Here is a 13,198-nt window from a genome sequence, read left to right on the forward strand (position 1 = left end):
CCCAAAACACATCGAATTTTTCTGCGAAGCTGGAAAACCACTTCCCGCGCTTTTCTCTTCATTTTTTCTCAGTTCTTCGTTATGTGTCACTTAACTGTTTCAAATGATAACGCAACAACGTGTCCTCTCGTCAAAACCAATCACATTTTCAGTGCCATACTGTTGAAAATTTTGACTTCTTAAAAGAATTTCTCGAAATAAACAGCATTTTTTCAACCATTTCAAACTTACAACAATACAAGCGAAAAAGGAATAAACCTGGTTTTCACCAAGAAACCCAAATGTAATTGAAAATAATTAAATCTCTTAATCATAGTTACCAATTATTTTTTTAAAATAACAATTGATTCCTTTATTTTTAATAAGAAAAAATTAATATTAGATTAGCTTTTAATTGTATTTATTTTTATAAATTCATCTCAACCTGTGTTTTTTGCGTGTTTCAAATTTCCTCATATCCTCTACTTCTAATATTAGAAACCTGACAAAAATCAATCATTAGTTTTTAATAATATTTTCTCTTCTTTGTTTCTTTAATAATTTTTTGTGTGTGAGTGATATTTTTCAAGTGTTGTGCTCAGTTTTTCTTCCTCCGAAAGCTACCTGGATTTTTTGGATTACTATTTTCTACGTCTATTTTTGGATTTTTCCCGCTTCTTTTGGATACTTTCAACGCTTCTTCTGGTGGATTTGGATTTTACCGGGATTTATTTCTGATAAAATTCCCCCCAACCAGACTATGATGGAGGATGAGTTACCAATTTTAAAGTCGATCCTCAAAGGAAATGCTCGATACCACAATGCCCGTATGTAGATTTCATTACTTACAGATTCATATTGCTACATTTCTAAAATGATTTAGTGGAGACGCCAAATCCTCTCTTTTATTTTTGTGGTAATACTTTTTTACGTTTTCCTTGGTTCCATCTGGATTAGTAGAAGTTTTGTCATGAGAAATCACATTTTTTTAAAGAACACAGATAGGTCTAGTCTAAAGAAAAGCATCCCTAAAATAATTCTTTGAGGAGTTTTGATGGCAAAATTCTCATATAATAAGCTATTCCTTCCTACCATACTAAAAAATTCTGGAGGTATTCTTTTGTCAGAACGTAGAAGGACTTTCCTTATACCTTTAAAGTCTTTGACTTTATAATAACTGTCAAATGTCAGCTCTTCCACCCAACCACCAGAATACACGCGTGTCTTCTTCGATGTCCACCACTTCCTATTTCTCCCCTTTCTCAACTACTGAAAGCCTGAAACGGAGTTAAAAATAAGAAATAATGAGAATATACATAAGTATATTATTAATGAGAAAAGCCATCAAATTAGTCAACGTGTAACATCAGCGCTCTTTAACCTTGACAGTTCAAGCGGCCATTATCAAGGCCTCAGGGTGGTATATTGCTACATTTCTAAAATGATTTAGTGGAGACGCCAAATCCTCTCTTTTATTTTTGTGGCAATACTTTTTTACGTTCTCCTTGGTTCCATCTGGATTAGTAGAAGTTTTGTCATGAGAAATCACATTTTTTCAAATCACAAATAATTCTTTGAGGAGTTTGATGGCAAAATTTTATTCTCATATAATAAGCTATTCCTTCCAACCATACTAAAAAATTCTGGAGGTATTCTTTTGTCAGAACGTAGAAGGACTTTCCTTATACCTTTAAAATCTTTGACTTTATAATAACTGTCAAATGTCAGCTCTTCCACCCAACCACCAGAATACACGCGTGTCTTCTTCGAAGTCCACCACTTTCCCCCCTTTCCCCCCTTTCTCAACTACTGAAAGCCTGAAACGGAGTTAAAAATAAGAAATAATGAGAATACAAGTATATTATTATAACGAGAAAAGCCATCAAATTAGTCAACGTGTAACATCAGCGCTCTTTAACCTTGACAGTTCAAGCGGCCATTATCAAGGCCTCAGGGTGGTCTTATCGGGGCCTTATCTGGATGAACTTGACAGTGAAAATGAGTTGAAAATTTATTACCTCAGCAATGTCTTTTCATAATTTACTGAGGGAATTTACTACCTAATCACTGTAATGAGAGCGAGGGCATAAAGAGAGTACGATTGTGAGCATTGTTTAGCTCCTCTCTTGAAATTATGAAAATTAGTGGAGATGCCAAATCTTCATCTCCTAAAAGCAATAAGATTAGTGGAGATGCCAAAAGCCCCTCTCCTAAAAGCATTGAAATTAGTGGAGATGACAAATATCCCTATGTTAAAATGGTTAAAGTTAGTGGAGATGCCAAACACCCACACGTTAAAATCCCGTTAAAGTTCAAAATAACTTTTTCCCTTCCCGGAAATCGAACTCAGGACTATCTGTCTTGACCATCTCGAACAATCTCGACGTGATTCGATATTGTCAATAATTATGTATTCCAACCGTCCAACATTCACAATTTCATCCGTGCAATATTCACGCGTCCGTCACTGACCGGGCAACCTTCCCCACACTCACACATCGTCCGAATGGGTCAATGAATGATCTCCCCCCCCTTCCTTCGCGTCTGGACAACCTTGGTTCGAGGCCTCGCGGGGGCATCCGCAATTTCATTGCCAAGGTTACCTTCGGGAGTCGAACGCAAGACTTTGAACTTGGACTTGGGCAAGGTCGCCGGGGAGTGTGGCGATCAAGGTGACGAGGAAAAATCTGAATCGTTTTTTTTTGCATAAGCTCTCTCAATGCATACGCGACGACAGAGTGTGTGATTTGCTGTGTATGTTTGTCTATATCTGGTATGTCTATTATTAGTGGTGTGACTTGCTGTATTATGTTTCTCAATTTGTTTTATATGTTTGCCTGTATCACATGTACGGCTTATATTGGTGATTGTGTGATTTTATGTGTGTATGTTTCTCAATTTGCTGTTTGTTTCTCTATTTATTGTATATGATTGCCTATCTTGTACCACTTGTATTGGTAAGGTAATTGTGTGATTTTCTATGTATACCTACCAGTATAGTGTGTAGATATCTTTTAGGTCTATTGGTAATTTTATAGTGTGATTTGTTTATGTCCTATACCTATACCTATGATACTTTATATGTTTATATCTTGTTGCATATCTATTAATTGTACATTTTTGTCTGACAATATATCAGTAGTATGTCCATTAGGTATACACTTATACCTATTGGTTGTACGTTTATTTTACACTCATCTTATTCTGTGTGCATATCGTGATCTATTATTAGCCGTGAGTTACGTACCGGTCGTACTCGACCTTACAAGATATGGCTATATGGCAAGCTAATTAAAGTTAGTGGAGATGCCAAACACCCACACGTTAAAATCCCGTTAGAGTCCAAAATAACTTTTTCCCTTCCCGGAAATCGAACTCAGGACTATCTGTCTTGACCATCTCGAACAATCTCGACGTGATTCGATATTGTCGAGTGCCTTATCATTATTAATTATTACCATTATCATTATTATCATTGCTATTATCAAGTTATTACCATTATCAATGGCTCGTTTGTGCCGATAACAAAGCCTAGCTCAAGTGTCACTCATATTCATTGCTATTATCAAGTTATTACCATTATCAATGGCTCGTTTGTGCCGATAACAAAGCCTAGCTCAAGTGTCACTCATATACTGATAAGGGGGAGCTGATAAGGGAACGTTTCAAGTTCAACTCATGACCTTCAAACCTGGATGATAATCTGTCCGCGTGTACTGCTGATAAGGTTACCATGGAAACGCTACGTTTCTTTCCTTGTACGCTTTTCCTGGACCTCTGTGATAAGATGTTTCTTCTAGTTTCCTGATAAATGGTTTTACTTGTTGGAGTATGCCTTATATCTATTGTATCATATTGTATGCCTTATTAACTGATGAAAGCTGGTATGATGCCGATTATGCAATCAAGATCTTTCCTTATCGTACTTCATGATAATCTGTCCGCGTGTACTGGTGATAAGGTTACCATGGAAACGCTACGTTTCTTTCCTTGCACGCTTTTCCTGGACCTCTGTGATAAGATGTTTCTTCTAGTTTCCTGATAAATGGTTTTACTCGTTGGAGTAAGTATGCCTTATATGTATTGTATCATATTGTATGCCTTATTAACTGATGAAAGCTGGTATGATGCCGATTATGCAATCAAGATCTTTCCTTATCGTACTTCTAGTTACTTCTGGATGAGATAAGTACGGTTATAGTTAAGTCCTTTTTCTTGTCCTCCAAATGATTTAAACTACACCCATTCCACAATTCTAGTTACTTCTGGATGAGATAAGTACGGTTGTTGTTAAGTCCTTTTTCTTGTCCTCCAAATGATTTAAACTACACCCATTCCACATGAGAGTTCCTTCTGGAAACCGTTCCTTAAATCCCTCTTCTTAGATCCAGTAAATCTTGTGTGCAGAAAGAAATCCATAATCCATCTCAAGAGAGAATTACAAAGAGATCATGTGATTCCTGAGAAATTACCTGAAATTGAAGTAAAACAACAATTAAGTAGGTAGGTACATTCAGTGAAATTGAAATTGAAGTAGGTACAACAATTAAGCAAATGTTCAGTGAAAGTAGGAATTACTGGCTTATACGTAATCGAGATGGTTTACCGTTAAAACTTGGTGGAACAAAAAACAATCATCCACATAGCACAGAAATGAAACCATTCTCAGACATAGCAATAACCAACACAGAAACAACTATAGCAACAACCATAGCAGAAGTAAGAGTAAGAGTGGTATCCAAATCATTAGGAGAGATTACAAGAAAGAGTAAAAGAGAGTTCGAGGCATCAACGATTCAAGCGGTTTCACTTTCATGAGAAAGCGGATCTCCGAATGGAAACAGCTGATCATCTAACCGAAGCAGTTGTGAACACATTTCAAACCAATTCAAATACAGATATAAATGTAGAAGTGTCTGTAGAACCAAACTCCATTGTGGTATTCAGAGATGTGGAAAGGAAATCTTGGGCTGACTTCTAAAGACGTGCCATTTCCTCTGAATAAGAAAAAGAAAGAAAAAGTGAAATCTGTAGATACTCTTAAGTGAAATCCTGCGTAAAAGTGGATTTGTGAAAAGTGCAAAATCACAACTAATAGGTATCAAGATATCGAGATTTTTTATAGGATCAATAGATATTCAATATTTTCGTAGGTTTATAGACGATTTCTCGTGTTTCGAAAAGGATAAAGGCGTTCCACGGAAATCGGCACAATAGGTGACGCAATTGGCGACAATTGTTGGGACTATTTTTGTAATTCGAGACTATTTTTGTAATAACCAAATGCACAATACGTCTTGGAACTCATAACCATGGTCGTACGTATGGAAATGTCTGATGTAATAGCTCGTGCAGTCAGAGTTCAAAAGTGCTTATCACACATTCAAGGTCAACCAAGTACATTGCCATTGACAGATAAGACGAAAAAAACAAAATGGCCGCCCGTCGTGATGAGGTGACCCCGTGGTGACAGACTCAGCAAGAATGTAAAGCGTGTGCACTTGAGAAATCAAATTATCAAATACTCAGAAACAAAGTAATGAGAAGTTTATACATAGACATACTGAGAATAAAGCAGTGAGAACTTATATAATATAAATAGACACCATTTGAGCGTGTGGCACTCGGATAAAATGAAATGTGAACTCTCGAGAACAAAGTAAGTGAGAAATTACAGACCGTTTGACTTGATCGTGTGTCATGAAATGCGTCATTGGATTGCTAATTGAGACTTTGAAGTAAAATAAGAAGTAAGACTTCGAAGACTTACTTACTTTGAAGTATTGAGGAAAATTTAGTGGATATTGTAAATACTGCCAAAAAAGGCTTTACCCTAGCAGAAGGGAAGGTATTCTGAGTTCTTTTCCTTCACTGAAGAAGCAGAATGATTTAACATCTACCAATAAGGTGTTTTTAGAACCTTGGTCACAAAATGTCTTTGGAAAAGAAAGAAAAACCGTTGGAAATTCATTAAACCTGGCTCCTGGATCTAGAGTTCCCTAATTGAAAATAATCGGGCCACTTCCTTAAAACCTTAACCCTCAACCGTTAAACACGTGCTGAGCGGCCATAGCCCTTGCTGTCCTCACAGTATCAACTTAAACGAATAGTACTCGTATTCTGATAGTAGTAGCACTTAGCTTCCATTTCCTGCTTTATGTATACATATTAGGGCAATATAATAGAATATACCTTGTTTATCCTGCCCGAAATAGGACTGAAACCCTCCCTTTACCTCTGATTACTTAGGGGATTCTTTGCTAAGCGATTCTTTCCTTTCTAAGTGATATTCAATCTGAAATGGTATTGAATCAAGAATAATCAAGATCGATTCCGAAGCCTCAACGGGCTAACCGTTCTGGAGACCAGGTGTGCTGAAATTCCAGCAGGGGTGAAGGATCTCAATATCAGGGGCTCTGACAACACCAGCTCAGACATAGAAAACGCAAGCTGCAAGACCCTTCGTAGCACGTGCTTACGATTACGGGTTTCTAAATACCCTTCTTCGTTAAATACATACCCCTGAGTACGCTTGTAGCTTTATACCTTAAATACATACTGTGGATTAGGCCTGTAACCTTATTCCTCCTCAGACATAGAAAACGCAAGCTGCAAGACCCTTCGTAGCACGTGCTTACGATTACGGGTTTCTAAATAGCCTTCTTCGTTAAATACATACCCCTGAGTACGCTTGTAGCTTTATACCTTAAATACATACTGTGGATTAGGCCTGTAACCTTATTCCTGGGTTACATACTCTTGAAATCTAAATACCCTTGTTGTTTTATCTGATCCGTCTAACTCGCATACCGTAGAAGGCTCCCTAATGCACCATTCGGAGAAATAACAGTTCCACAATTCCATTTGTGCAGCTGATCCTGAAACTCAATTATGATGCATTCAGACCCATATAAAATGATTATAACGTTTTGATGGAAGACTCAGTAATATTCCCAAAATAACGGCAACCCTTGTATTTGAGTTTGCATTTGTGAAACACAACCGAAAGGTTTTACTACTTTGACGTCCGCTGTAAGTGCCAATTTTATTTTTGGGGGCCCTCGGCAGCTGCAGCTTTTTACGACTCCGGACCCTTCTCTTTTTTACGAGAGGCCTCACTTATTTGCAGTGGGCATCTTCAAAATTTATTGTTTTGTAGAAGATGGGTTTCTCTTATGAATTTGAACAGAAGATTTCTCTGTTCTCCAATTCTTGGAATCCGTCGCAAATTGGGCAGATGTGTTACACTTTTCGGAATGGCGCTTAGAAAGTCCGTCTCTCCGTCACATATATCATTTGTATTCTTATCTGTGTGAGGGTTTTTACGAGGTTTGTTTAACGTCAATGAGCACGAAAAGGTGCACCCAACACGCAACCTAAATTGGAGGCACTTATAAAACCCTTCGGAACATTCTGTTGGACATGGTGATGGAATACAAGAACTCCAAAGATAACGGCAATGTCACGCAAAAGTATTTCACCCTGACCTAACCCAGTATGCAGTGGTCAACTAGAGATCAATATCACCTATCAACGTCACTACAGAAACTACCCTAACACAGCCAAACAAACTAACATCCGTTTCAAAACTATACCTACATATAGCACAATATAGCATATAGCAACGACGAAAAAACCGTAGTAGAAACGAAATTTCATTGATAAAAATAGAAAGTTTAAAATTCAAGTTGAAAAAACTTGAACTTAACAACAACCACAACAAGATAAATCAACCATTATGACTCACCGAAAGTTTATGGCTCGCAACTCTCGCGAAATACTTGAACTTAACAACAACCACAACAAGATAAATCAACCATTATGACTCACCGAAAGTTTATGGCTCGCAACTCTCGCGAAATACGAGTATCTCCCCCTGAGGGCCATAACTCCCCAATTCTTGGCAACCTATCTTGACTTGATAGTAAAAGTAGTAGTTTTTTTTTAATAGTATACTATCAAAACTTGCCTGCTTAGTCTGTTTACCATATGGCCCGTCACAATTTTGCTGGGAGCTGTTTTACAACTTGTTTGCAGCACTTTGCAACACTACTCACTAGATTGTTGACGTTTTCGCGTAAGGTGTTTAGTATGCGACTGTTGTAAGAAAGTTTTGGGTTCTTGCGAGTTCCTTTTCGATCTCGATTATACGATGTGAAAGTGTTTCGATTTCTCAACTTGAAGATGTTCGCAGCACTTGTTGATTGCTTTTATATTTTTTCATTGGAAAATGTGACTGACCTTTCCCTTCTCTTCTCTGTCTTTCTCTCTTGCGATGTTCTTCCTCAAACTGTTCTTCTTTTATCAAGTGTCTAACCTTTCTCTTTTCGTCTGTTTCAGCTGTCAGATTCGGTCGTGTTCCCAAGCGAGAGAAAGCGCGCATCCTAGCGGCAATGCAGCAAAGTACGAACACCAAGTGCACGGAAAAGGCCCTGGCCGCTGAGCTGGACGATGAACAGCGCATGCTCAGTACAGTCGTGCGCGCGCACCTCGACACGTGCGCGTTTACTGCGGATAAGATCGAGCCGATGCTGCGGCGCGCTCGCGAACACCCCACCTACACCGCCTGTCCTTCGACACTGGTGAGTATCCGTATTACTTTTATGGGTAGTTGGGTTCTTTTTCGGCTTTGGTCGGGCTTACCGCTTCGGGTGGGATCGGGATTGAATTCAGTGTGGTATTGACTAGGGTAGTATGATATCTATCTAAATTGAGATCTCATTATTCTTAATTATAGGCCGAATCGGTAAGCCCGTCCATTTGTTCATGATAGCTCAAGGAATTCAAGATGATTTTTGGGGGGGATTCCTTGGATTTTTGCTAGGATATAGGTTATAGGGAGTATTAAAATGTTCCATAAAAATAGGATAGGATAGCTACCCTGTTGATGTAATTGGGACTTCTTGACACAACATGTTACCTAGTTCAAAAGTAAGATCTAATTAGCTTGCTCCAAACACCGTCAAACACGCGTCTGTCTCTTTGACAATTCACTAAACTTTGAACCATATAAAAGTCTCACATTTCTTAATTCTTCACGAAAAAATAGGACACTTAGTTGTGCACTTTTCCACGTCAGTTGTCAAAGAAGGAAAAGAAGATCTCGGAATGCAACCTAGATATTTAATACCTTTAAAAGCAGACAAGGGAAAAGAAGGGGAGAAAATACAGGAAAACATGGTAAACATGGATGTCGAAAAAGCTAGAGAAAAGCTCGAGTGGGATTAGAAGAAATGTTAGTAAAGTAGAAAGCTATGTCGAGGGAAAAGAAGGGGAGAAAATACGAGAAAACATGGTAAACATGGATGTCGAAAAAGCTAGAGAAAAGCTCGAGTGGGATTAGAAGAAATGTTAGTAAAGTAGAAAGCTATGTCGAGGTAATCTAGTGAATAACCCACCCTGATGTCTTTGAAGAAGAAACATTGGAAGTTATAAACGTACAATCTCAGAGTCAGAACGAACAACATAACTTCAGAGAGAATAATTTCGTAGGGAAAAGATACATCGAATAATATTAAAAGACATTCCACATTCCTTTCCAATGACATAAGGAAACAACAATCACGTAACGGTACCTTTCCCTTTTGATAGGGAAAAAAATACAGATAAAAAAAGTATTACACAAAAACGCTTTTGTTGAATTCAACGAAGAAAGGTATCCCAAAGAACCTGCTAGAGTTCATATGGGGATTTCCTAGAATTGCATAGCTCTCAAGGAAGAGAACCTTTTTTTCAAGAAGTATTTAGAGTTTCAGACGTAACCTAAGAAGGACTAGAAACAATAGGTATAATAAAAACAATAATGATTTTGTAGCCATAGTTTTCCCAAATATAAAACTTCCTTATAGGTGAAAGCAAAGCACGCGTGTCAAAGACCTTTGAACAACCTTGTCAACAAAGACAGCTTAACTTTTTATTCCCTTTCTTTTAGTGTCAAAAAGAACAAAAGATACAACAAAAGCGTTCGACAAAACAGAAGAAAGTGGTTTTTTCGTAGGAAAGGAGGAAAGTCATTTGGTATTCTCTCAATTTTTTTTCTTTTGAAAAAAATGTTCGAAAGAAATTTCAGTTCATTGCTCCGACCGTACGAAGGGTAAATCTTTCAAGAGAGCCCAAAATAACTTCGTTTTCCTCAGGGTCGAAGTATTGGTTCTCAAATATCGAGCTTGAAGCAGTTGTCAAATTTAAAACCATCAAGGCTAAGGATTCTAAGGAAGTATGGAACCATGAGAAAGGAAGTATTGAGTTTCCCACCCAACCGACTAATAAAATTAAAAGTGTGGTTTTTGGTCTACTCCGTTGACAATGGCATTGACCTGAAAACACATCGTAACTCATCTCTCCGCACACATGTCAAAAACAATTGGACTGAATACAGGAGCAGATGTTACCCCAAGGCCCCAGCACACACCCTTGAGCCTCTACAATATCAAACGCTTTACCAACGTCTCCCAATAGTCTCAATGTACTGAAAAACAGCTCGCGACTCCAAGAGATCTTTTTTCTCGAAACAATAAGGGGTCGGGGTTCAATTACCACATCGCCGTGGACAATTGGGAATCAAAATAACAAATTTCCGGTTTCCTCGCCCGGTAGGGACCGGTTTAGAGTTCCGCTTCACTTGGCTTTGTTGGTCGAACCCAGACTGGCGATGTCAGCGGGAAGTGCCCCCTTGTTATTTCTCACTAGGAGTTCCCTTGCCATATTCTTACTACTTTTAGTTTTCAACTTTTCACATAAGTTCATGGAATAGAATAGAATATTTATTTTGCCATTACTTTTGTCTTCTCGACATGCTTTTCTACTTGTCTCAATATTCTGGAAAGGAAATTTTTGGAAATTTCAGAACCGTCTCGATTCTGAATTTCCTTCCATTTTGAAATCTCTCTTTCCCACATCTTTCGTTCTACTTGTTCTCGAAGAGTTTCTACATATTGTTTCTCGACGACCTTATGCTTGAAATTCCATTTCCTACCTCTCCGATGTCTAGGTCTTTCATAATCGTTGATTTACAACACGGGTTATCTTTTCATCAGTCTCTTCTACATGTCCTTTGTCCGCTTCTTTTTGTTCGCTAAAGGTGGACGCTCGATGGGTGGGCTTGAAAAGGCTGTTCATTCAGTCAAGGTGACTTCGGAGGTCAATGCAGTAGGAGAAGTTTCAGGAAAAAGAAAGTGACTTGGGATTTTTTCTTGAAATTCATTCGAATTCTTCCTTGTTTTCTAATTGTTCCCGAATTGGTTTATTTGTTGTTTCAAACGGGATAGGGTTGAGCCTTTCTTTCTTTCAACTAACGGTTCGTCCAATATGACAATAGTGCCATCAATGGTAGAGAATTTGAGATACAGTTATTATTAATTGTGTCAACCAAATATTTCTTGAGTTCTTCAAAATGGTCAGGTCCTTTGTTTGCAATAATATGAATTCTGAATAATTCTGACAATTTTCATTATTTTAACTATTGTGTTGTGTTTACTGGTTATGTTTTCAAACAAAGCCAGAAGTGTCTACCTTTTCTTCCTCGTTTTTTGTGTGCTTTAATTTTTGATTTGTTGTCCAAAGTCTCCTCTGATCTGTTTAAACTATTTGTTTCTATTGTGTATTCTATTTTTATTCTACTATTGACAGGAGTTTTCACTTTTGCTATTCAGTATGCATAGTCTCTCCTTTGTCCTACTGCTGTAGAGTGTGGGAATTGGAAAGTGGTTGTTCTATTGCCATCAAATTTCTCGGTCGTACTTTTCCATCTTTTGTTGCTGTTGTTGTGGACTTTCTTTCTCCTGCTTGTAGCTTTTGAAATTTTTTGGAGGAAAAGGAACCTCATTTCTCTGATTTTTACTTTCTATTATATATTAAACATTTATATTTAGTAATATTATTTTTACTTTCTATTATTCCTTTTCTTCTAATTACTGTGATTCTTTTTCTTACAATTCTTATAGAATATTCTAGATTGTATTCCACGAAACTGCAATTGGTATCAGTTTCAATTTCAACCTTTCAACTGTTCCTGTTATATTAGACACTGGTATCTTCGATCCTGTAAGCGTTTTACGCCCGTCCCTCCACTTAAAACCTATTAGGGAACTCCTTTAAAAGTGTGTGAGGCAATAAAAAGCAAAGAAAACCTTGAGTGGGAACGACGTAACAGTAGCACTCCGCGAAACAATACGGGGAGCAAACGGCCATAAAACTGCACACACAACCCAAGGCATCGTTAAAAAATAATATAACACACACAGGCAGACCATACCTAGTTGGAAAAAAATACACATAACTAGTTGAAAAAAAAACAGGCAACTGGCAGAGGCATGGCAGACACTTCAAACGTATATTGCTGAACGCACGAGGCATACATAGCCACTATCAGCAGAATATCACATTTCAATACCATGCAGTCACCAAACGACCGTACGTAAAACCAATAAGGAAGTTGCAGCATTGTGTGCATTACTAAATTGTAATATGCATAAATGCATATCGAGGACTTGTGCATATAATAGCATATAAAATGACTTGTGCATATAATTGCACTTTTTTTTAATGGTTTATACTTCGAACTGTGTGTTAGAGCCCAATGCGTCTTTTTATCCTTGTCAAGGTCGAATCGCCGAATTCTGGCGAGACGAAACTTATCTTGAATAGTCCGAGAAATTTGTGATTTTTTTTCCCTCTTCTAGACATGAAATTCCTCGCCAATAATCTGGGAAAACAGTCTGCTTTTTCCCTCCTAGATTTAGAGATGACCTTCTCTCGAGTGGAAGGCTATCCAAAAACATTGCCAAGTTCAAGGAAGTTTGGACGCCTGTGTGGTCCAATTGGTGATTCAAATATCAATGACTATCGAGGAGAAAAACGTCAGATACAAGGTAGCTAAACGCGAAACCACGGAATCCAACTAATTAGAGAAACAGGTACTTAGATATCACACAGAAACAAATATCTCACTCATTGAACGAATCCAACTAATTAGATAAATCAATAGGTACATATCTCGAACAAATATCTCACACATTGAACGAATTCGAGTCTTGGTCGAATCTAGCCATGACAACCTTGGGCAAGTTCAAGACCATACAGTCGCCGAGTTGAGTTTGCCAAGTTCACGATCGAGACAAGGTGAACTCAGTTCATTCAGGCAAATATTTTAGGGAAGCGCCTTGTCGTATTCAGACTGAGGTTACATGAGGCAGTGGCCGAATTACGTTGAGGTCTTTTC

General features: G+C 37.9%; 1 protein-coding gene across 1 annotated transcript in view; it reads left to right on the top strand.

Annotated features, from left to right (window-relative positions):
- Positions 1 to 13,198, top strand: part of LOC103524797 (ecdysone-inducible protein E75) — a gene marked incomplete in the record, with an annotated part of 70,798 nt that overhangs the window by 52,779 nt on the left and 4,821 nt on the right. The window contains 1 exon segment of the mRNA XM_008489830.3: positions 8,320 to 8,561. Coding sequence (XP_008488052.2) covers positions 8,320 to 8,561 — 242 coding nt within the window.

This window comes from Diaphorina citri, unplaced genomic scaffold (assembly GCF_000475195.1).
Source record: "Diaphorina citri unplaced genomic scaffold, Diaci psyllid genome assembly version 1.1 scaffold121, whole genome shotgun sequence".
Taxonomy (NCBI): domain Eukaryota; kingdom Metazoa; phylum Arthropoda; class Insecta; order Hemiptera; family Psyllidae; genus Diaphorina; species Diaphorina citri.